The following is a 22,627-nucleotide window of genomic DNA, read 5'->3' on the forward strand; positions in this document are numbered from 1 at the left end:
ACCACATTTGGTCCCAACACGCACAAAATGAGACAAACGATTCTCAAAAATTGGCACTTACTAGATGGACTGGAATGCCCCTTTCCCCGCCCCATCTTCGCCTACAGAAAGAACAAAAGCATTGGTCAACAAATTGTTAGAGCCAATGTAGCATTGCCAAAACCTAAACATGACATTTTGTCTTGCTGGAACATGAAACCAATTGATGGGCATCATAGATGCGGCAATTGCGTGGCGTGTTCCAGTACGATCGAAGGCAGTGAATTTGTCCATCAGGGGACCAAGTGGAAGCACTCTGGCTTCTCCAATTGCAAGACTAAAAACGTCATATATGTTATCCTGTGCCCATGCCAAAAGATCTACATTGGGAAAACGAACCAGCAAGTAAACCTACGCATAAGTCAGCATAGGTCCCGAATAAAAAGGAAAGTGTTAACGGCCCCCATGGTCGAACATTTCATAGAGAAATCCCATTCAGAATTAGAATTCAAATGGTCGGTACTTTTCACAATTGGTACAACACAGCGCCCAGCAGATGTTGACAAGGCGTTACTACAAAAGGAAGCCTATTTAATTCTTAAATTTAACAGCACACTCACAGGGTTGAATAGTATGTCCGAATTATCAAGGATTTGACTGCTTTTCCGACAATAGCTATCTTTCAATCAGAAAATGACCCCTGACCAGTCTTGTTCATACATGATTAATGCGGACATCCGGGACTTGTAATACGTTTTTTACATCCCCGCCTTAAATCTCTGTTGTACAATTGAGTTCTTTCAACTCCATTCCACAATTGCCCGATTTAGTTTCCTCCAGTAAACATTCGGCGCATTCATCATTAGGAATTGGACCACGTGTCCCAGAATGCACCGGGACGCCAATCAGTCTCGCATTCAAATAGCACTAAGATGGCCCCCGCGCGTTGTCAGGCATTCGATCTGAAGCCTCACACTGGGGACATCGATTGTTTAACCGCAGGTAAGAACAAGCGCCGCTTGCTCGCGTGCTCGTTCTGTCTACATCAGCTTACGGCGCTCGCATTCATGCCGCCTCGCTTTCCCCCACAGAGCGCGCCTTTGAACACGGAGCCGAATTGTAAAGCTCCATCTAGAAACGCCTGGGTGACAGACATACGCCGCCATCCCAGGTAGGCTGCAGTCCGCCCTTACAAAAAGTTGTTGTCAGTCCTTTGACACACGCATTAGTATTGACAATTCCTCCATTTTTCCAGGTCACAAAAACCACACGCAAATTGTCGTTACAGATTGGATTATATATCTCCTCCACTGCATTACCAAGACGAAAGGTACGGGGTCACTTTAAATTTCCTCAATTTTATAAAGAAGCAATCATTCTCGTACAGTACTAGCATGTCGTTTTTTTAGAATTAGGTTAAGAGCAGCGACCACAATCTCCTCCCTCTAAAGAGGCGCCGGACGGTGCATGTAGAGGTAGGTGGCATTTAATGATATTACGCCGCCCTTTAAATAGGAGACCAGCACATCCAAATTCTCAAATAGTGTACATTCTATTTTATTATAGAATCAAACCACAGAGGTGCCGTCCCCCATGTCCACCACCTAAAATTTAAGGAGCCTGATATTCACAGGTATTTTTCCTTACAATCTTATTGATTAGAGGCACATATTCGAGTATTAGGTTTTCACTAAAGGTCCATTGTTGTTTTATGTTTCAATCACAGACAACTGATAAAGCCCTGATGAGGGTTCAAAAACGTGTCATTCGAACCTGAAACGTGTCGGCATTCTGCAGGAGCCAAGTGTTCCATTAAGTGTTTCTGTAAAAAAAGAAAAATACAGTTCTTGCTCTTGCTTTCACTCAGCTTTAGTTGTCACGGAATAGGAAATTCATTTGTAAATATTAATGAACTGATGTGTTAATATGTTGTGTTCTGTGTTTCCATTTGCCATATTGATTGTTTTCCTTTTGTATTTTGTACAAGTCGTTTAGTCAATTGTTATGATTGTTAGAGTGTATCTTTTCTGTCTTCAAAAGAACTTTCATAAAAAAGCAGAAGAATATGAGTAATGGGTATAAATAAAATTACCTGCTCAAGTGTCATTGATTTACACTTGCCTTTTTCTAAATAAATTTCAATAATTGAGGTGTGGGCAATTCACATTGGTTTCTTAGTATTACGGTCCAGCCCCCCCCCTCAGTCCCGCTACGGACCTGACTCCTTCGGTTGCCTTAAAAAAAAAAAAAAAGGAGCGCAGGCAATTATTTCTGAAGTAACTGATTGCACTTTCCAATCAATGCACCAGGGGCCACATTGCACTAGACAGTGCGCAGTGCTTGGGAGTTCACTGCACCAGATGACACACAGTAATGGACGGTATACTTTATTAGAAAGCACACTGCACTAGACAGCTCACTGCACTAGTGGACACATTGTATTAGACAGAAATCTGCACTATGCAGTGCACTGTAAAAGGTGTCACACTCTGTTGAAAGGTACGCTGCAGTAGACATCGCACTGCCCCAGAGGGCACACTGTGCAAGACAGAACAACCAGCAAGAACATCGTGCTGTGTCGAACACTGTGCAAGACAGTACAGTGCACAAGACAGTACAGTGCACAAGACAGTACAGTGCACAAGACAGTACAGTGCACAAGACAGCATTAACAAGAACCTTGCACTGTATGGCACACTGCCCTAGTAAGATAGTGCCGTTCTGAGAGAGTGCAGTACTTGTTGTGAGACAGGAAAGCTTGCGCCTGTGCATCTGTGTTCTGAGTGAGAGAAGCTTGCTCTTCGGTATGTGTATATCTGGCCTGTGTGTGAGACCTGTTCTGAGTGTAGGAAGCTTGTATGTCCGCGTATGTCACGTCTTCTGAGCGAGGGAAATACCCAACCCTGCATGTCCTAGGCAAGTTTGGTGTGTTTTAACTATTAGGAGTAACGGAAGCTTGTACGTCTGCATCTCATGGACATGTGCACAGTGAGAGAAGCTTGCACCACTTTTGAAAATGGAGGCCTGTTCTGAGAGAAGGAAGCTTGCACTTCCATGTATGTATACCTGGTCTGAGTGTGGAAAATGTACACATCTTTATGAATGTCTTAGACCAGTTGTGAGCGACACAAACTTGCACTTTTGCATCTTCTAAACATGTTCAGAGTCAGGGAAGCTTGCACCTGGGCCAAAAAACACTACATAAGACACAGTATCAGTATACATTAAACAGAGCACTCTACGAAACAGCGCAAACAGTACTAGAGTGTCCTAGATAGCACACTGCACCAGACTGCATACGGAGCACATGTAGAGTAGGTCTGCTTTTGATTAAAAGTTCACACTATGCATCCTCTACCCCCCGTGAGAGGACTGTACTGCAGTTTATACAGGCTCCAGGATCAGACACACAGGGTCTAAGGATGCAGAAACCCTCCCAGGACAGTAGGTGCACTAGATGCAGTAGGCTGCATACACAGACCAGGCCTTCCTCTGATTATAATTTCACACTATGCAGCCTCTACCCCCCCGTGAGAGGACTGTACTGCAGCTTATACAGGCTCCAGGGAGAGAGCCACTATAGTTTCATTGTGTCCATGATCAAGCTCCGCCCTGAAGGGACCCTTTGGATTGTTTGTCATTTTTTTGGCTCCTGTTCTGGGCATGGCCAGATGTACTGGACTTAGGAGGGGTCTTAACACAGATCTGAGGGCAGGGGGAGGGGAGGGGTGCGGGCAGCGTGATTAGGACCTGTCAGCTCAAGTCCAGTTACCTTTATATTTCTTGATCTTCTCTGGACCCTGAAACGTCACCTCCTCACACCTGAAGGAACACAAATCATTTTAGTGTTACAGAAAACTCAGACTACAGGATCTGAAAAGGAACAGCACAAACACCCTGGAATTAGAAATAAAACACTTACATCACAGGAGTGCCTGCAGGACAGTCACACACACACACAGTCACACTCACACACACACACAGTCACACACACACACACACACAGTGTCACACACACACACACCCACACACACACACGCACACGCACACAGTCACACACACACACACACACAGTGTCACACACACACACACCCACACACACACACGCACACGCACACAGTCACACACACACAGTCACACACACACACACACACACACTCTCTCTCTCTCCCTCCCTCTCTTCCTCCTTCTCTCCCTCCCTCCCCTCCTCCCTCCCTCTCCCCTCTCTCCCTCTCTCTCACTCCCTCCCTCTCCTCCCTCCCTCTTCCCCTCTCCCTTCCCCCTCCCTCTCTCTCTCCCCCTTCTCTCCCTCCCTCCTTCTCTCCCTCCCTCTCCCTCCCTCTCTCTCTCTCCTTCTCTCCTTCTCTCCCTCCCTCCTCTCTCCCCCTCTCCCTTCTCTCTCTCTCCCTCCTTCTCTCCCTCCCTCCTTCTCTCCCTCCCTCCTTCTCTCCCTCCCTCCTTCTCTCCCTCCCTCTTTCTCTCCCTCCCTCTTTCTCTCCCTCCCTCCCTCTTTCTCTCCCTCTTTCTCTCCCTCCCTCCTTCTTTCTCTCCCTCCCTCCTTCTTTCTCTCCCTCCCTCCTTCCTTCTCTCCCTCCCTCCTTCCTTCTCTCCCTCCCTCCTTCCTTCTCTCTCTCCCTCCTTCCTTCCCTCCCTCTCTCACTCCCTCCCGCACCCCACCCTCTCTGACCGCTCCTCTGCTCAGATCCTTGCAGGGATTCAAACCTGATAATACAAGCTTTGGGATCTAAGAGCAAACGGTGAAAAGTGCATCCACCGACACATGAACACTCTCTCTATTTATCTGTTTACCAGGCGCGGTGCGTCCATAGGGGCGTGGGGGCGTAGGGGCGTAGCCCCCCCGCCCGCAGCCGCCCACAGCCGCCCGCAGAAGACACCGAGGGAGAACTGACAATGCATGCCAGTCAGCATGACATCGGGAGGCGTCATGTTGATTGACATGATTGTCACCAGGCAGGCAGCAACACGAGTACGCATGCGTGGGGACGTATGCGCACTTTTGTTCGTGCTTTTTCGCGCATGCCCATTAGGAGCCCTTCGGTCTCCTAATTGGCGTGCTGTGGGCGTAGAGTAACCTGTGCCCCTGCAGCGCCAGGATTGTCTGAAATATGGAAACAATTAGTGCGGACATGGCAGCCTGTTGACACGAGCTGTGCAAAAGAGTGACCTCACGCAAGTAAGGAGGAAAAAAGTGTTTTGACGTGTTTTATTTGTTTAACACCTTGGCTGCTGCCCAGATTTATCCCCGGTGCTGGGCCCCAATGTAAACGGGCGTGGTCATGACGGAACGGTTCCGTCATGAGCACAGCTCAACCGATGCTCATGACGGAACAGAAAAACCATGCATGACAGAGTCAACTGCTGAGCAACATGGAGGGAGCCAGAGAAGGTCCAGAGGACAGCCAACATGCTCACTGAAGTGTCTATGAGTTGCAGTGCACTGGGTTGGGGCACTAGAGATGAGCGCGCTCGTGTGAAGAAAAGTCTCGGATTTTGTCCCTTCGAGACATACTCCTGATGCAGACGCAGTGGTCTGTGTTAGACCTGCATCATTCTCCCCATCAATGTCCCAGAGTTCCCACACTGTTTGAGATGACATTGCTGCGCAACCTCTACACAGCACAAAACTCAGTAACGCATAATAGCTTGCGGTGCACTGAGTCACTGGCACCTGGAGTGCTGAGCACGGGGTCAGGCAGATGATGGCAACCACGACAGGTCTGAACATCTCCGTAAGTCTGTCAGGACCACCGTTTCAACTCTGGCAGATGGCGGGGGTCCTTACGGTGGTGGCGTGTGCCTCCAACGGTGATGCATATAGAAAAAACAACGTCCCAACAGGTAACAATCAAAAGGCAGTTTAGGTATGTATGCACAGAGCATTACATAGGAAGGAAACAGTCTACCTCGCCGCAGATTGATACCACGTCGAGAGATTCAGTTCCTCGCAGCAGCTCAGATTCACACAGACGCTGCTTGGTCGTCCACTCTATTTCAGACACCATTCGTCTATCAGCACAGATACACCGACTGAGGCGGGATCCAACTTACTGAGACCCGCGCCGTTAACCATTTTAATACATCCGTGAATTTATCGCACCTTGACGCTCCTGGGGCCAACAGTGCCAGCGCCCGCCCCCTGCTAGCTTCCTCAGCACCATACCAACTCGACAACCCTGTCCTGAAGAAGATCCCAAACCACTGTGGATCGAAACGCCGTCGACACCACGGCGCAATTGTTTGACGCACTTTAGCGTTTGGCTCATAACTGTGATTGAATGTGTTATAACTGACTAGAAACCTTCTGATTATTGAGCCACCATTGTACATAATTTTGTCACCTTGCGCCGTTCACGCTGTTCACCTTATCACTTGCGTCGTCACTCTTCACTTGTATATATCACCTTGTCACCAAGTGCCTTTGGGTTGTCACATGAATTTTCATGTACAGTGCTGCCTTCAACTGTATTTCCATGTGTAAATATTCCAACAAATTGGTGAATTACAAGCCATGCACTAACCACTCGAGCCTCCTTGTTTCCTTCCTATGTAATGCTCTGTGCATACATACCTAAACTGCCTTTTGATTGTTACCTGTTGGGACGTTGTTTTTTCTATATACTTTATACCCAGTCCCATCGTGGTCTGTGGGTCCGACTCCTGTTCTTTATCACTCCAACGGTGATGCGACGTCCTGGCCGGTCTTGCTTTATTTGATGTGTGAGTCCTGGTGGGACGCAGTTGGGGCCAGAGGTTGCGTACAGCGCTGGACCACAGAGACATGGCGGTGATAACTCCAAGATTAACGCTTCTGTGGCCATCTATCTCAGAGGAAGGGGTCCCGGACCGGCACAGAGTTAGTGGCCCCGGATGCACTGCGGACGGCACAGGCATCCAGCCACGGGACGTTGACTTGCGGTGCAGTCAGATGGGCCATGCGACCTGATCAGGTCCTCATCAATGTCAGAGGTGTATGTTGCGGAGGGTTTTGGGGGATAGTGGAAGCTGTCCTCCAGAGAATGATGCCAGAGGTCTGAGGTTATATGGAACCAGCAAGTGTAGGAGAGGAAAGCACAACTCCCGTTTTCACCAACAATTCAGTATCAGCTACATGAGGATGAAAACTAGCCCCTAGTCCATAATCTCAAATGCCACAAACATACGACCAGTGAGTGTCCATGAATGTCAGGGAACAGACTAAGTGGAACAGGTGCTGAGAGTGGATGCAGTCAGTGAGGATGCCGGTACACATGAACTCCATCATTGCTAAATCAAGACTGTGACCTACTGGACCACAGTGTAGGCTGGCAGCAGCGCTCAGCAGTGTCCCACAGCCACGTGTCGTTGGCTATCGAGGCACAGAGTTAGTGACACCAGGGCTGTTGTCGGTAGTGTTCGATCACCTCCATAACGGTTATCCTGTTCCCCCCCGGACTGCAATGAGTCATCCTCTTACGCATCTCCGTGCGTGAGATGAAATGTATTCTGCATTTGAATAACCTATGTTCAGTTCCAAATGTGTGACCCACTTGCCTGTGGTGTAGGCCTGAGGCAGCGGTCAGCAGGGGGCACTCACTGAGTGTCCCTACCAGCCTGCATAGTTCAGGTTCAGTGGCACCACGTGTTCGGTCACCCCTGTGACTGTGACCCGGCTTTCGTCCGGACTAAGCTGCATTTTCCTCTTACTCCTCTCCGTGCGACCACTGGTGTGGACTCGGATTCATGATTTGTGACTAGATGCTGGATGTGGGACCTACTGGTCCGATAGGGGAGTCCTGGTCCCTCATCCAAGTGTAGCCGGCTAGCGTTGAACAGGGTTAGGGACACCAGGTGTTGCCTGCTAGTGTTGAACAGGGTTAGTGGCACCACGTGTAGCAGGCTGGCGTTGAACAAGGTTAGTGGCACCATGTATCGCAAGATACCCATATGGAACTATGCCTCACTGATTGGGGGTGGGGTCTGATGCTGTGGCCGCTGGCCTGGAATTGGGGTCACTGCCATTCTTGACTCAGGACACATTTTCGCATATGGGACCAACTGGGCCGAAGAGTAGGCCGAAGGTGGCAGTAGAGTACGTCAACGTGAAAGGAATAAAGTGGGCCTGTGTCGTGGAGGCCGTGATAGACTGAGGAAGCTGCCAAGGTTGCGGCCCTCTGGCTTGCAGCTTGCGCCGGCACGTGGGGGGTCCTCCTTGACACACGCCGGTGTTGGAAGGTGATCTGTGTGGCCTGGCTGCACAGGTGCGGGCTTGACGGGTCTGTGGTCCAGCGGGCCGGGGTCCAGCCGGCGCACATCATCGCAGGCAACACCACTCATGAGGACGGCGTTGGCCTAGTGGCAGGGTGAGAGGCGCCGCCCTGGCAGAGACGTTGTGCTTTCCATAAGAGGACCACGCCCAGGGCTACGTGCTTTCTATTCACACCCCTACGCTGGCGTGGCGTACATTGGTCCATCCCACTCTGGTCACGCTTAGGGGGGCTTAACAGGCAACATTTCCGCGAGGTCCACACTGGCTGGAGTGACATAGTTGCGTCCACTGTCCACTAGACTCCATACACCAGAGGTGTATGTCGCCATGGATATGGGTGTGTTTTCCGCATACTGCGGTCTGTCCAGCACATCTCCGGCCACTCTTGGCATTGTGTACTTTCCCAAACATGGTTCTACTGCATCCTTCACACATGCCTGGTTGCCACCTCGCCTCACATTCAGATGTTGTGTGACTGAGGTGCCATGCCGTTGATGGGCCATGTAAAGGGCTTGCCCAGGTTAGCATTGTAAGTTGTTCTGTCATGACTGGTGGGTGGGCATTTTGTTGTGCATGTTGGTAGTGATTTTGTGATGTGTGTATTGCCAGAGTTGTGAGTTGCATGGTTGTGGAGTTGAGGGGAGTAGGGTGTCCATTTGAAACTTGCCAAGGGGCTGTGCATTTCCATTGTTGCTATCCTGGGTAGGCTGGTTGATGATGGACTGCAGAAGGTGAAGGAATCATGCACACTGGCTGTGTATTTGGAGGCGACATTGTTGGATGTTCCACGGTGTTCTGATGTTGCCTGCACATTGCTGTGAGATGCGTGCTTCCTATTGCGGTTATTGTGTGCTGTGTCACAAGGGGGCACAGGTGGGATGTGTGCGCTGTGGTTTGCCCCAAACAGGTGCGTGCATCCTGCTATGGCGTTTGGTCTATGCTTGGTCTCCAGCGGATCCTGTACATTGTGTTGGACATATAGGGTGATGGTGATGTCCAGGAAAGGTGTGGGGGACTTGGATGTGGCTGGCTGTGAGACTCCTCCGACTCTGGTGGATGTTGATTGGGGGGTGCCAGGGGCAAACAGGTGCATCCAATCTGCAGATTGGGGAGGGGTGAGATGTTCGTTGTCCGCTGTGTTGGTGCCGTAGGCCTGTTAGGCGATGATGGACAGGATGCGTACGATGGTTGTCCCTTTCAGCCTGTAGTGGACAGTGACATTATCAGATGATGAGTCTGTGAGGCTGGTGTGTTTCCTAGGAGTCCGCTGTCTTGGTCTGCTCTGCCTCTGTGGTTTTCTGGGGTGGGAGAGGGGGTTCTGGGTGTGTGTTGCGGTCCTGGGGTGATGGTGGTGGGTGTTGTGGCCCTCCTGGGAGTCCAGGCCACATGATGAGTGGCTCCATGGTATCTGTTGTCCTTCCGATGTAGCCCTGGGCTGGGATCCCTTTTGTGGTGCTGGCTGCTGTCTTTACACCAGTTCAGAGCATGTGTAAATTCCCTGCTGCTAACGCGCCTCATCGCTGGTTTTGTGTTCTTATTGCTGATCTGGCTGGTCGTTGCGAATGTTCAGGTGTGATGTTGTCACTGCTTTTGGCACGGGAACAGCTACTCTGCATCTCATTAGCGATAGTTGCGGGGGGTCCTCTGTGGCGATGCTTTTTGCGGCTGCTATCACGGGTAAACTGGTGCTGTGGCCTGTTAACACCAGCTTGTGAATGGGGAGTTAAATTTATCACAACTTTGGCTGCAATGAAGTGCTGTTAATTCAGCGATAGCTCCTTGTGAATATATCCCTAGGAGTTTGTGGAGTCTCAATGCATTTTTTTTTAAAACTCAATCAATGTTTCTTAGAATGGAAATGAGTTTTTAAAGACTCTGGATCTTTTGAGAACAAGCCATGGGGCCTCAACACTTTGTACGGTAGGAGAGTAGATCTGACAATCTCAATCCAGAGAACTATAGACCCATTTCCCAGCTTCCTTACCTCTCTAAAGCTCTGGAGAAATTGGTCAATGCTCAGCTAACTAGGTACCTAGAAAGTTATTCACTTCTGGATCCCTCCCAGACTGGTTTTAAAGCCAATAACAGCACCGAGGCAACGTTGCTGGCAGTGTCGGACAGTAGCAGATCCTCCACCGATCAAGGTGGAGGGGTGGCGCTGATACTGCTTGACCTGTCAGCGGCGTTTGACACGGTATCCCACGACTGTCTGCTTAACACACTCCGGAGCAAGGGAGTCCAATCTACAGAATTGAACTGGATGCACTCCTTTCTGAGTAATCGCACACACGCAGTTCATATGGGTCAGTTTCACTCAAGACCCAACCCCATCAGCTGCGGGGTCCCCCAAGGCACCTCACTGAGCCCCACCCTTTTCAATGTCTATATGTAATCTCTTGCGGACATTGGAAGGAAGTGGGGCATTGGCATCTGCTCTTACGCGGATGATACGCAGCTGATGGTGGCTATGGACAAAGGGCCTCAGATATCCAAAACCAAGCTACATGACTGCCTTTCCGAAATGGCCCAATGGAAGCACAACCACTGTCTAAAGTTAAATGCAGGCAAATCGGAGATTCTTCTGTTCGGTGGAGCCAAACGCGCGTGGGACGCCACATGGTGGCCACCTTCTTTGGGACTGGCCCCCACTCCTATGCAACATGCCAGGAACTTGGGAATCATCATGGATGATGCCCTATCCATGAAGGATCACGTCCGATCCCTTTGTGGCAAAGGCTTTGCCATACTAAAACTTCTCGCCAGGATATTTCCCTGGATACCACTGGACTGTAGACGCTCAATCACACAAGCCCTACTGGTCAGTCGCCTCGACTATGGCAATGCACTATTTGAAGGGATGAACGAATAGTTATTTTCCCACCTACAAGTTTTGCAAAACCTGGCGGCCAAACTCATTTGCAATAAAGGCAAACGGGACTCGACAACGGAGTGCTTAAAGAAACTCCATTGGCTCCTGATGCGCCAGAGGGCTGCCTTCAAACTGCTCAGCCATGCCCAGAGGGCGTTACATAAAACTGGCCACACAATTCTTCAAGGGAAGATCGATTTTTATGTACCCAATAGGAACCTACGTTCATGTCAATCAGCTCTGGCCAAAACCAAACGCATTTACAAAGTCAGAACAGGCGGTCTCTCCTTTTCTTACCTTGCAGCAAAAAGTTGGAATGACCTGCCTACTGACCTGAGACATACCACAAATTACCTTCAGTTTCGAAAAAAACTGAAAACACCTCTTCCCTAAATCGTAATCTCTGAGCATACGCCATCAGTAGTCCTTTCTGGTACATAGCGCCATGATATCCCATGGGATGAGTGTTGCGCTCTATAAAAACCGCAAATAAATAAATAAATAGGCATGTAAATGTATTGCGACTTATATAGCGCACGTATCACCCGAAGGCATCAAGGCGCTTGCCTTGGGAACCCGTCCTGGCTTTTCCCTGTGAGATAACCCCTACTGGGCATCCCCAAGGTGAAAGCCAGGCATCCCGCAGCGGGTGGGCCGCCATAGTGGAGATTAAGCAGCTATTGCCCAGAGTTGCCACGTGGGACCCCATGATTAGAATAGGCACCGAGGCAAGAATTATCGAGTCCGTGGACATTTTTGGGTTCAGGACCCCGCCGCATCGGGCATTGAACCCTGGTCCCGGGCCAGACCTCTGCATCAGGGTCTGCCACTCTAATCAGTGAGCCACACTTCTCCACAAGTGATCAACATATAATAATTGTCTGAGGTGGTATTGCTCTGGCAGCAGAGTAGATTTCTGTGAGCTCAGTACTGACATTTTCACACTGCAGCCAGACTCGCTCCTTACACACAGAGAGGAGGACAATAAACCAGCCTTACCTGTCCAGGGTGCTTCTAAGATCCTGAAAAACAAAAAAAGGACATCAGTTTCCACAACTAATTTTAAATTATCGCAGACATTTAGGTATTAGTTGTGCAATTCAGGTTAATGCAACGATCTCATCTAAGGAGACACTAGGGTGCCCACCTCACACCACCACACACACAGTCTGATATTCTGAATAGGGTCACACAACACAGCACAGCTTGTGAAATCACAAATGGGCCCTCAAGACAGCAGAGTTTAAAATTTTGATTGAGGGCAGATTGAGTACAGTCTGATATATTCTGAATGAGTCATGTATTCTGAATGCTTTTCGTTCCTGAGATCAGACGGCATATCCTGCTAAAACTCCTGCATCGCTAGAAATAATAGTTGATATACCAGAGAAACAACTAGTATCCATACTCAAAGTATACCATGCCAAAATACTTCTAACGCTCTTCTAAGGATTTAAATGTACACTTGTAAATAAACAAGGATTTTTGATCAAGCAAAGGATAAGACCTTTAGGTCTCTTGTTTCTGTTAGAAAAGGTCTATCCATACAAGCTGCAAAACTAGAACTGGGTTGTTAGACCTGGCACCTTAGTGGGAGTCTCCCTTACACGTTTTTGCTGATGTGCCTCATGTGTTTTGCTGGTGTTAGCTGCTCAGGGCACTATGCCACTGCCAATCAGTGCCACAGTGCAAGTGCTCCCTATGAAATGTGTATATGTGATTGATTTCCATGATTGGCTTATTTGGTTTACTGTCAAACCCCACTAAAGTGCACCAGGAGTATCTTTTCGACGCAGATGTTACCCCGCAGTACTTTTACAATGCGTCCGTAACAATGCAAGTCATAACCACGACTTGCGCTGGAGGGCGCTAGAGGATAAAGAATAGTATATTTACTATTCCAACACCTTCCCTAGTATCCACGGGGACTGGTGTTAGAATAGTAAATTATACTATTCACTATCAGCGCCCCCCAACGCAAGTCGTTGTAACGACTTGCGTTGTTAAAGATGCGTTGTAAAAACACGCGTTGTGACGGTACACGTCGTACCGTCATACATCCGCCAGGGCTTGTAAATACAAATGCTGCTAGTTGTGCCACCCACAGAAGCAGCCTTTTAAAATGTATCTAAGGGTCTGCCATTGCAGAACCTGCGTGCAGTCTGGTACGGTCATGCTGGCTGGGCAAGTGCATACAGTTGCCATCCCCTAAACCTTCCCTTTACTTCATGTGAGTCACCCCTAAGGTAGGCCCAAGGGCAGGGTGCATTGTAAGCATAAGGTAGGACAAGCCCTGATGTGTGTGGCATGTCCTAATAGTGAATTACAGCCATTTTCGTTTTTCACTATTGTAAGGCTACCTGTTCTCATAGACCAGAATGGGCTGCTGGAATTATTACACCCTATAATCCCAGCAGGCTCAGGGAACATGGTAGAAAGTCAAGTTTAGTATGCGTGAACTCAGAATAATAAAATACATCTTTTAGTAAAGTTTATTTTAGTTTCCTGGGTTTGCAAATACTACTTTTAGAAAGTTAGTATTTGCTTGCCTAACCATTTCAGCCTGCCTCTGCTCTGATCAATCAATCAGAGTACTTGTACAGCGCGCTACTTACCCGTGAGGATCTCAAGGCGCTATGGGGGGGGGGAAGGGGTGGTCGATGGGCAGCCTGTGTAGGGTGATGTGGCTGTGGTGGGGGGACGTTCTCGGGCAGAGGCGTTTTGGATGCGTTGTAGTCATCGTAGGTGTTTGGCTGGGATTCCTGCATAGAGTGTGTTGCCGTAGTCCAGTCTTGTGCTGACGAGGGCCTGTGTCATCATCGTTCTTCTTTCGGTCGGGATCTACTTGTAGATCCTGCGGAGCATGCGGAGGGTGTTGTAGCAGGAGGAGGAGACGGCTTTGACCTGCTTAGACATGGAGAGGGAGGAGTCGAGGATGAATCCTAGGTTGCGTGAATGGTCAGTGTGTGTTGGTGCTGTTCCCAGTGTGGTCGGCCACCAGGGGTCATCCCAGGCTGAGGGGGTGGGTCAGAGGATGAGGACCTCTGTCTTGTCCGAGTTCAGCTTCAGACGGCTGCTCTTCATCCAGTCGGTGACGATCTTCATTCTCTCGTGGAGGTTGGTTTTGGCGGTGTGTGGGTCCTTGGTGAGAGAGAGGATGAGCTGGGTGTCATCGGCGTAGGAGATGGTATTGAGGTTGTGATGGTGGGCCACTTGTGCGAGGGGGGCCATGTAGATGTTGAACAGCGTTGGGCTGAGAGATGAGCCCTGGGGGACGCCGCAGATGATGTCGGTGGCTTCGGATCAGAAGGGTGGGAGGCTGGCGCTCTGGGTTCTGCCGGAGAGGAAGGACGTGGTCCAGTCAAGGGCCTTCTCTTGGATTCCGGCTTCTAGGAGGCGTGTCTTTAGAGTGATATTGCAGACCGTGTCGACGGCGGCTGACAGATCCAGGAGGATGAGGGCTGATGTTTCGCCGTTGTCTAGTTGGTGCCTGATGTCGTCTGTGGCGGCGATGAGGGCTGTCTCGGTGCTGTGGTTTCATCTGAATCAGGACTGGGACGGCCCAAGCCTGGACCGCGCCCAGCGCCAGAGCCCCTGGCCCCCGCAATGCCCTGACCACCCGCATTACATATGACGCAGCCACCCTCACAGCCCTCAACACTGGCCGACCTCCAAACTGCTACCAAGCCGCCCCCGGACATACCCATGGACCTTTCACCTGTTATTCATGCAAGTTCACCTGCGTTAGAACCCTCACCAAACCCACCACTTCCAAACATACTCCTAACACCAACCAGCTGAAATGTATCCTTCTGAACACCCGCTCAGTCCACAGTCACGCCGTCCAACTCTGGAACCTACTCGACACTACAGATCCGGACGTCGCCTCCCTCACAGAAACGTGGATGAATGCCTCTTCAGCTTCAGACATCACCATAGCCATCCCGGACGGGTACAAGATCATCCGTAAAGGCCGCACAAAACAAAAAGGAGGAGGCATCACCATCGTCCATAGGAACACCATCCGTGTCTCAACCAGCTCAGACGACAACTTCACTATCGCCGAACATCTTCACTTCCAGATCCACACCGACCCCAAGACCACACTTAGAGGCACCCTCCTCTACAGGCCACCAGGACCCCGCACACAATTCAGTGAAGACATCACTGACTTCATCAGCCCACACGCCCTCCACTCAGAGGACTACATCCTACTGGGAGACCTCAATTTCCACCTGGAAAATAGCAACGACAGCAACACCACCACCCTTCTAGACAACCTTGCTAACCTCGGACTCAAACAACTTGTAAACACCCCCCACCCACTACGCAGGACACACTCTCGACCCTATCTTCACCTCCAGCAAGCACATCTCCTTTAATCACACCACAGCTCTCCCTTGGACGGACCACAGCTGCGTCCACTTCGAATACATAAAAACCACAATCCACAACCACCCTCAACCAACACTGCGAAGAAACTGGAACAAAATCACCATCGACCAGATCTCCACATCGCTTCTTCAAAATCCCCCTGCCTATTCATCAAACCCTAACCAAGCAGCCATCAACCTCACACAATGGCTAACCCACAGCGCCGACAACCTAGCACCCTTGAAAAAACGTCAAATCAAACTAGGCAGCAAAAACGCCCCCTGGTTCAACGATGACCTTAAGAAATCAAAGAAACTCTGTCCTTCCCTTGAGAAAACCTGGAAAAAAGAGCCAAACATTAGGACCAGAGACACCTTCAAAAACGCCACCCGAAAACACCACAAACTCATCCGAGCAGCCAAGAAATCCGCATTCAAAGACCAACTAGACAACAACGCCCACAACAGCAAGGAACTATTCAACATCGTCAAAGAGTTTACCAACCCCACTGCCAACTCCAACGACATCACTTTCTCTCAAACACTTTGCGACTCCCTAGCTTCATTCTTCCACAACAAAATCGCCGACATCCACAACAGCTTCGACAACTATCCCGGGGACCAACCCACCCATCCTACCTCCGAAACTAAACCCCCCCAGAACATCTTTATGACTGGAACCCAATCTCCACTGAGGACACCATTCGCCTAATGAACTCCATCCACTCAGGATCCCCCACAGACCCATGCCCCCACCACATCTTCAATAAAGCAGACTCCATCATCGCACCCCACCTCCGAGACGTCACCAACTGCTCCCTCAACTCCGCCACATTCCCGGAAAGCTGGAAACACGCCGAGCTCAGCGCCCTTCTGAAAAAACCCACAGCAGACCCCACCGAACTCAAAAACTACCGCCCCATCTCGCTCCGACCATTCCCGGCCAAAGTCATTGAGAAAGCCGTCAACAACCAGCTCGCCGCCTTCCTCGAATCCAATAAATCCCTCGACTCCTCACAATCCGGCTTCCGAGCCAAACATAGCACCGAAACCGCCCTCATCGCAGCAACTGACGACATTCGAACACTACTGGACAACGGAGACACAGTCGCCCTCATCCTCCTTGAACTGTCCGCAGCCTTCGACACAGTTTGTCATAGCACCCTGATACGTCTCAACAACATCGGAATTCAAGGAAAAGCACTAGACTGGATCACTTCGTTCCTCACCGGAAGAACTCAGAGAGTCCGCCTCCCACCATTTAAGTCAGAGGCCACCGAAGTCATCTGCGGCGTGCCACAAGGATCATCACTCAGCCCCACACTCTTCAACGTATACATGAGCCCCCTCGTGGCCATCGCACGCCATCACAACCTTAACATCATCTCCTACGCCGATGACACTCAACTGATCCTTTCACTCACCAAAGACCCAAACACCGCCAAAACTAACCTACATGAAGGGATGCAAGAAGTAGCCGAATGGATGAAGCACAGCCGGCTAAAATTGAACTCGGACAAGACAGAAGTCCTCATCTTAGGAAATTCTCCTTCCGCCTGGGACGACTCTTGGTGGCCAACGGCCCTAGGAAAAGCACCCATCCCAACGGACCATGCAGGAAACCTGGGCGTCATCCTGGACTCCTCACTCTCGATGACCAGACAAGTCAACGCAGTTTCTTCATCATGCTTCAACATTCTGCGCATGCTCAAAAACATTTCGCTGGATCCCCATCGATACTAGAAAAACGGTAACCCACGCACTGGTTACAAGCCGCCTGGACTACGGAAACACCTTATACGCCGGTACCACCGCAAAACTTCAGAAAAAACTCCAACGCATCCAAAACGCTTCAGCCAGACTCATACTAGACATACCGCGCAAAGACCACATCTCCGGTCACCTGAAAGACCTCCACTGGCTTCCCGTTAATAAAAGGATAACGTTCCGCCTCCTCACCCATGCACACAAAGCCCTCTACGAACTTGGACCCGAATGCCTCAACACGCGACTATCCTTCCACACTCCCCCCCGCCAGCTTCGTTCTTCCAACCAAGCCCTCGCTGCTGTTCCACGCATCAACAAAACCACCATGGGGGGGGGGAAGATCCTTCTCCTACCTAGCGGCTAAGACTTGGAACTCCATCCCCATTCACCTCCGTCTCACTCAAAACCACCTAGCCTTCAGAAATCAGCTTAAAACATGGATATTCGACAGGTAATCCTCCACCCTCCCTCAAGCGCCTTGAGACCCTCTGGGTATGTAGTGCGCTATATAAATTTCCTGACTTGACTAGCGAGTTGCACAGTTCTTGTGAGGGCAGGATGTCGTTGGCGTTGGTGCTGGGCTTGGAGAGTTCCTTTACGATGCTGAAGAGCTCCTTGCTGTTGTGTGCGTTGTTATTCAAGTGGTCTTTGAAGGAGGATCTCTTGGCTAATCTGATGAGATGGTGATGTCTGCGGGTGGCTTTCTTGTGGGCTGCGTGGTTGTCCGGTGTGCGTTCGTGGAGCCATATCTTCTTCAATTTCCGGCATGCACGTTTGAAGGTCTGGTGCTCGTTGGTGAACCAGGTGGCTCTCTTGCTGGCGTGGCTGTTGGAGGGTTTTTTGAGCGGGGCGAGGGTGTTGGCGCAGTCGTTGATCCACTGTCTGAGGTTGCAGGGTGCGGCATCTGGGTTGGTGGGGTCGGCGGGTGGGTTCTGGGCGAGGGTTGAGATTAGCTGGTCTTCAGTGACTCTGCTCCAGCAGCCGCGAGGCAGCTGTTGGGTGCCGTGGTGCATGGCTGGTTTCTTGAAGGTGAAATGGATGCAGCAGTGGTCAGTCCACGGGAGTTCGGTGGTGTGGTCGAAGGCGACGTGGGTGCCTGTGGAGAAGACTGGGTCCAGCGTGTGGCCGGCGGCTTGAGTGGGTGCTGTGACGAGTTGTCTGAGGCCAAGGTTGGTGAGGTTGTCAATCAGGGTGGCGGAGTTGGCGTCGTTGTTCGAGGTGGAAGTTCAGGTCCCCGACAAGGATGTGGTCCATGGAGGCGAGTGCGAGGGTGCTGGTGAGGTCGGGGAAGGAGTCGCTAAACTGAGCCTGGGGTCCGGGGGTTCTGTAGATGAGTGTTCCTCTGAGGGTGGTGTTGGGGTCGGTGTGGATCCGGAAGTGGAGGGGTTCAGCGGTGTTCAGGGTGTCGTCTGCGTGGGTGGTGACCTTGAGGGTGGACTTGTGGACGATGGCTATTCCTCCTCCGATTCCGTTGGCGCGATCCCTGCGGGTGATCTTTTTGCCATCCGGGATGGCTATGGCGATGTCGGGCACCGAGTAGTAGTTCCACTAGGTCTCAGTCAGGAACGTCTGGAGCAGGTGTTGAGGAGTATGCAGGAGAGGTGGTTGGGTCCAGTCATTGGAGGTTTGGTGGCTCTGTCCCAGGTGAAGCTGCAGGTGCGGCAGGAGAAGGGTCTGTGGGTCCGGTTCGGGGCGGCCTTGAAGCAGGTGTGGTTTTCACCGGCGTGGAGTGTGTGGAGGGTGCTGGCGTCGTAGTGGAGTCTGGTGATGTGGCGTTCGCGGGATCCAGGGGTTCTGGCGCAGGGCGCAGTCCAGGCGCGGACAGGCGCAAACGAGCTTGCCTTAGGCGCGCTTTTGGCGTGCCAGCGGCACACCCGCTGCGCGCATCCGCTGCGTGGCTGTGCAGCGTCCGGCATATATGGGGAGTTGGGAAGGAGGAGCAGCTGGGAAGCGGGAGCAGTGAGTGGGCAGGGGGCGGGGCCGCAGGGGGCACTGTGGCAGGGAAACAGTGGTACAGAGCAGACAACGAGGCACAAAGAGGGGGAAACAGTGGTACAGAAGGCAAAATGGGGCACAAGGGGGGGGGGCGAACGAGTGGCACAGAGCAGAAAATGAGGCACAAGAAGGGAAGACACTGGCACAGAAAGCAAAAAGGATGGAGGACACTTACCAGTGGCAGCGGCAACAGGGGCACAGTCAGAGCTGCGTAGAGGGGGAGCGACCTACCAGGAGGGTCAGGGGTCACTCACCTCACCGTGCAGCGTCAGGCATATATGGGGAGGTGGGAGGGAGGAGCAGCTGGGAGGCTGGAGCAGCGATTGGGCAGTCAGGGGGGCAGGGCTGTAGGGAGCACAGGGGTGTGGGAAATGAGTGGAACAGCAGACAAGAGGGGCACAAAACAAACGAGTGGAACAGAGGGCAGAAGGGCACGAAAAACGAGGTAAAAACGAGTGTTACAGTGGGCAGAAATGCACAAAAAACGAGTGTAACAGAGGGCAGAAGGGCATAAAAAACAAGTGGAACAGTGGGCAGAAGGGCATAAAAAACGGAAGAATGAGTGGAACAGAGGGCAGAAAGGCACAAAAAACGAGGGGGAAACGGGTTGAACAGAGGGCAGAAAACGAGGCACAATAGGGGGAGACAGTAGCACAGAAAGCAAAAAGGACAGAGGGCACTTACCAGTGGCAGCGGCAGCAGGGGCACACAGTCGGAGCTGCGTGGAGGGGGAGCGACCTACCAGGTGTATCTGCTGTCTGGTTTCTGTGTGTGACAGGCTGGGGAATTCCAGGAGACAGGCTGGGGCTGACAGGTGGTGAATAGAGAGATTACACCAGGATGGGTGGGGGGAGTGCCCCTTGACTCTGAATAGGGCTGTGCTCTGCCACCTCAATGCTCGCTCCGCCCCCTGGGGAGCGGCTGATGTCTCTGCCCTGCACCTTGTGAAGAGAAAGGGGAAGACTGTCAATAGAGTACTCCTGGACTGTACTTGTCACCACAATGCTGGCTCCACCTCCTGCGGAGAGTCGGATGTCCCTGCCCTGCTCACTGAAAGGAGAAGCCAGAGTGTGCAAAAGAAAGTGCTCAGGGACTGAACTGGATTAGGCAAAGGCCCCCCTGGCTAGATAGAACAAAGGATTTTGTGTTTTATTGTTATTGGGTTTTTGTAAAGCGCCTGAATCACCCGGGGGCATCTCCGCGCTGCCTAGTCCTTTTTTCTGAAAGCGAGAGTTAGGGTACCAGAGTGAATTTAGCGATAGAAGAAGGCTTTAAGATGTTTCCTGAAAGTCAAATATGAAGGAAACTTTCGCAGCTCTTCGGGCAGGGAGTTCCAATATTTCGGGCCTGCATACGAGAAGGCTTTGCCTCCCAGACGATTACGGTAGATACGTGGGATCGCTAGTAGGGCTTTACTGTTTGATCTCAGGTTGCAGGCTGATGTCCATCTGCAGATTTTGTCTTGAAGATATTTTGGGCCAATCTCCCTCATGGCTTTAAAGACCAGGCAGCAAGTCTTGAAAAAAGCTATTTTCTTCACTGGCAACCAGTGCAATTCCTTCAGTAAAGGGAGTGAAGGGGTACCAGGTGGACAGTTCAAGACCATCCTTGCTGCCGTATTTTGGATCACTTGGAGCTTTGCTAGCTGTGTGGATCCTACTTCAGGCAGCAGTGCATTCCCATAGTCAATCCTACTGATTACCAGGGCTTGCGCCACTGTTCTGCGATGGCTCAGGGGCAAATACGGAATGATTTTCCGCAACAATCGTAAGCTGTAGTAACATGAGCTTCCAATGTTACTCACATTTTTCTTCATGGACAGGTTCTCGTCAAGCTGTATACCTAGACTTTTCACAGAGTTTGAAGGGACAGGAGCTGCCCCCAGTTCGGCTGGCCACCAGTCATTTAGCACAATTTCCTGTCTTTTTCCAAGAAACATCAGCTCCGTTTTCTCCGGATTTAGTTGGAGACAGGACTCAGCCATCCAGCTAGAGATGGCCAACATTCCTTGGGCAAAGCGTGTTCTTCCCTCAACCAGATTTTTCCCAATTGGGAAAATCAATTGAGTATCGTCTGCGTATGAGACGACCTCAAACCCATAATGCCGCACTATTCTGGCTAATGGGGCCATGTATATATTGAAGAGGGTCGGACTTAGACAGGAGCCCTGCGGGACCCCTCTCTCCAATAGGTATTTTGACGATTTGAATGAACCCATAATGACCTGTTGCTTCCTATCAGACAGGAAGTGGACCAGCCACTTCAGTGCCCGATCCCCGATGCCGCAGTCCTGGAGCCTCTCCACCAGCAGTCGATGGGACACCGTATCGAATGCTGCGAAGAGGTCCAGTAGAATGAGCATCACCGATCTCCCTTCATCCAGTGTGCACCTGATGGAATCCGTGACAGCCAGAATAGCTGTCTCTGTGCTGAAGCCCGGCCGAAAGCCGGACTGCGACATGTCCAGAATGTTGTTGGACTCCAAATACTGGCTCACTTGGCTGTTAATGTGAGCCTCCAGTATTTTTGCTAGCAGAGGGAGTAGTGATATAGGTCTGTAATTACTTAGTACTGCTGGATCGGCGGAGGGTTTTTTGAGGATTGAGCGTACGTGGGCCTCCTTCCATATCATGGGAATGTAGCCGCTGGCCATAGAGGAGTTTAAGATCTCCTGAATGTGCGGCGCACAACTGGACGTGATCATAGCCATGACATAAGGCGGGCAAACGTCACTCGGGGACCTGGATTTAGCCATTTGCAGGTGTCGGATGACCTCCTGCCGTCAAATGGGCTCAAACTGGTTGAGGCCCATTACTGGCTCGCCGTTGGGAGTGCCCGGTACGGCTGCGCGAGGACAATTATTTTTTGGGAAGTTCTCGTATATCCGGGCAATCTTCTCCTGAAAAAAAGTGGCTAATGCTTCACACAGCTCTTGTGTTTCCACCGGCTGTTGTTGACATGCTTGCGGAGAAGAAAAGCCCTTCACTATGTCGAACAGTGTCTTTACGGAGTTCCCTGACTGTTCAATTTGTGTCTGAATAAAGGTGCATCTGGCCCCTTTAATGTTGTGATGGTAATTTGCTAACGCCTTTTTGTATTTTATTTTGTCATTCTCGTGTTTAGTCCTTCTCCATTTTCTTTCTGGAGTTTTGTAGGCGGATTTCTCCATTTTTAGAGTCCCTGAGTACCAAGGAGCTGAGCTTCGTCTCGGTCCCTGTTCGTTTTCTTTTTCAGGGATCACTGCGTCCAGTGTCTGAGTCAGAGCCTGGTTGAATTGAGCCAATAAGGACTCTGTATTGGCCTCCCCCATTTCCTTGGCCTGCTTGTCGATGCTGGGAAACTTTCCTACAAAAGCTTCTATGTCAAGTTTCTGCCAGG

At 50.8% G+C, this 22,627-nt stretch overlaps 1 protein-coding gene across 1 annotated transcript in view; it reads right to left on the bottom strand.

Annotated features, from left to right (window-relative positions):
• Positions 1 to 22,627, bottom strand: part of LOC147668172 (tripartite motif-containing protein 60-like) — a 42,724-nt gene that overhangs the window by 8,478 nt on the left and 11,619 nt on the right. Inside the window, exons 3-4 of the mRNA XM_086948728.1 lie at positions 12,114 to 12,136; positions 3,752 to 3,801 (exon numbers count right to left, since the gene is read on the bottom strand). Coding sequence (XP_086804854.1) covers positions 3,752 to 3,801; positions 12,114 to 12,136 — 73 coding nt within the window. The remainder of the gene's footprint in view (positions 1 to 3,751; positions 3,802 to 12,113; positions 12,137 to 22,627) is intronic.

Source organism: Lissotriton vulgaris, unplaced genomic scaffold, assembly GCF_964263255.1.
Source record: "Lissotriton vulgaris unplaced genomic scaffold, aLisVul1.2 SCAFFOLD_5010, whole genome shotgun sequence".
Classification (NCBI taxonomy): Eukaryota; Metazoa; Chordata; class Amphibia; order Caudata; family Salamandridae; genus Lissotriton; species Lissotriton vulgaris.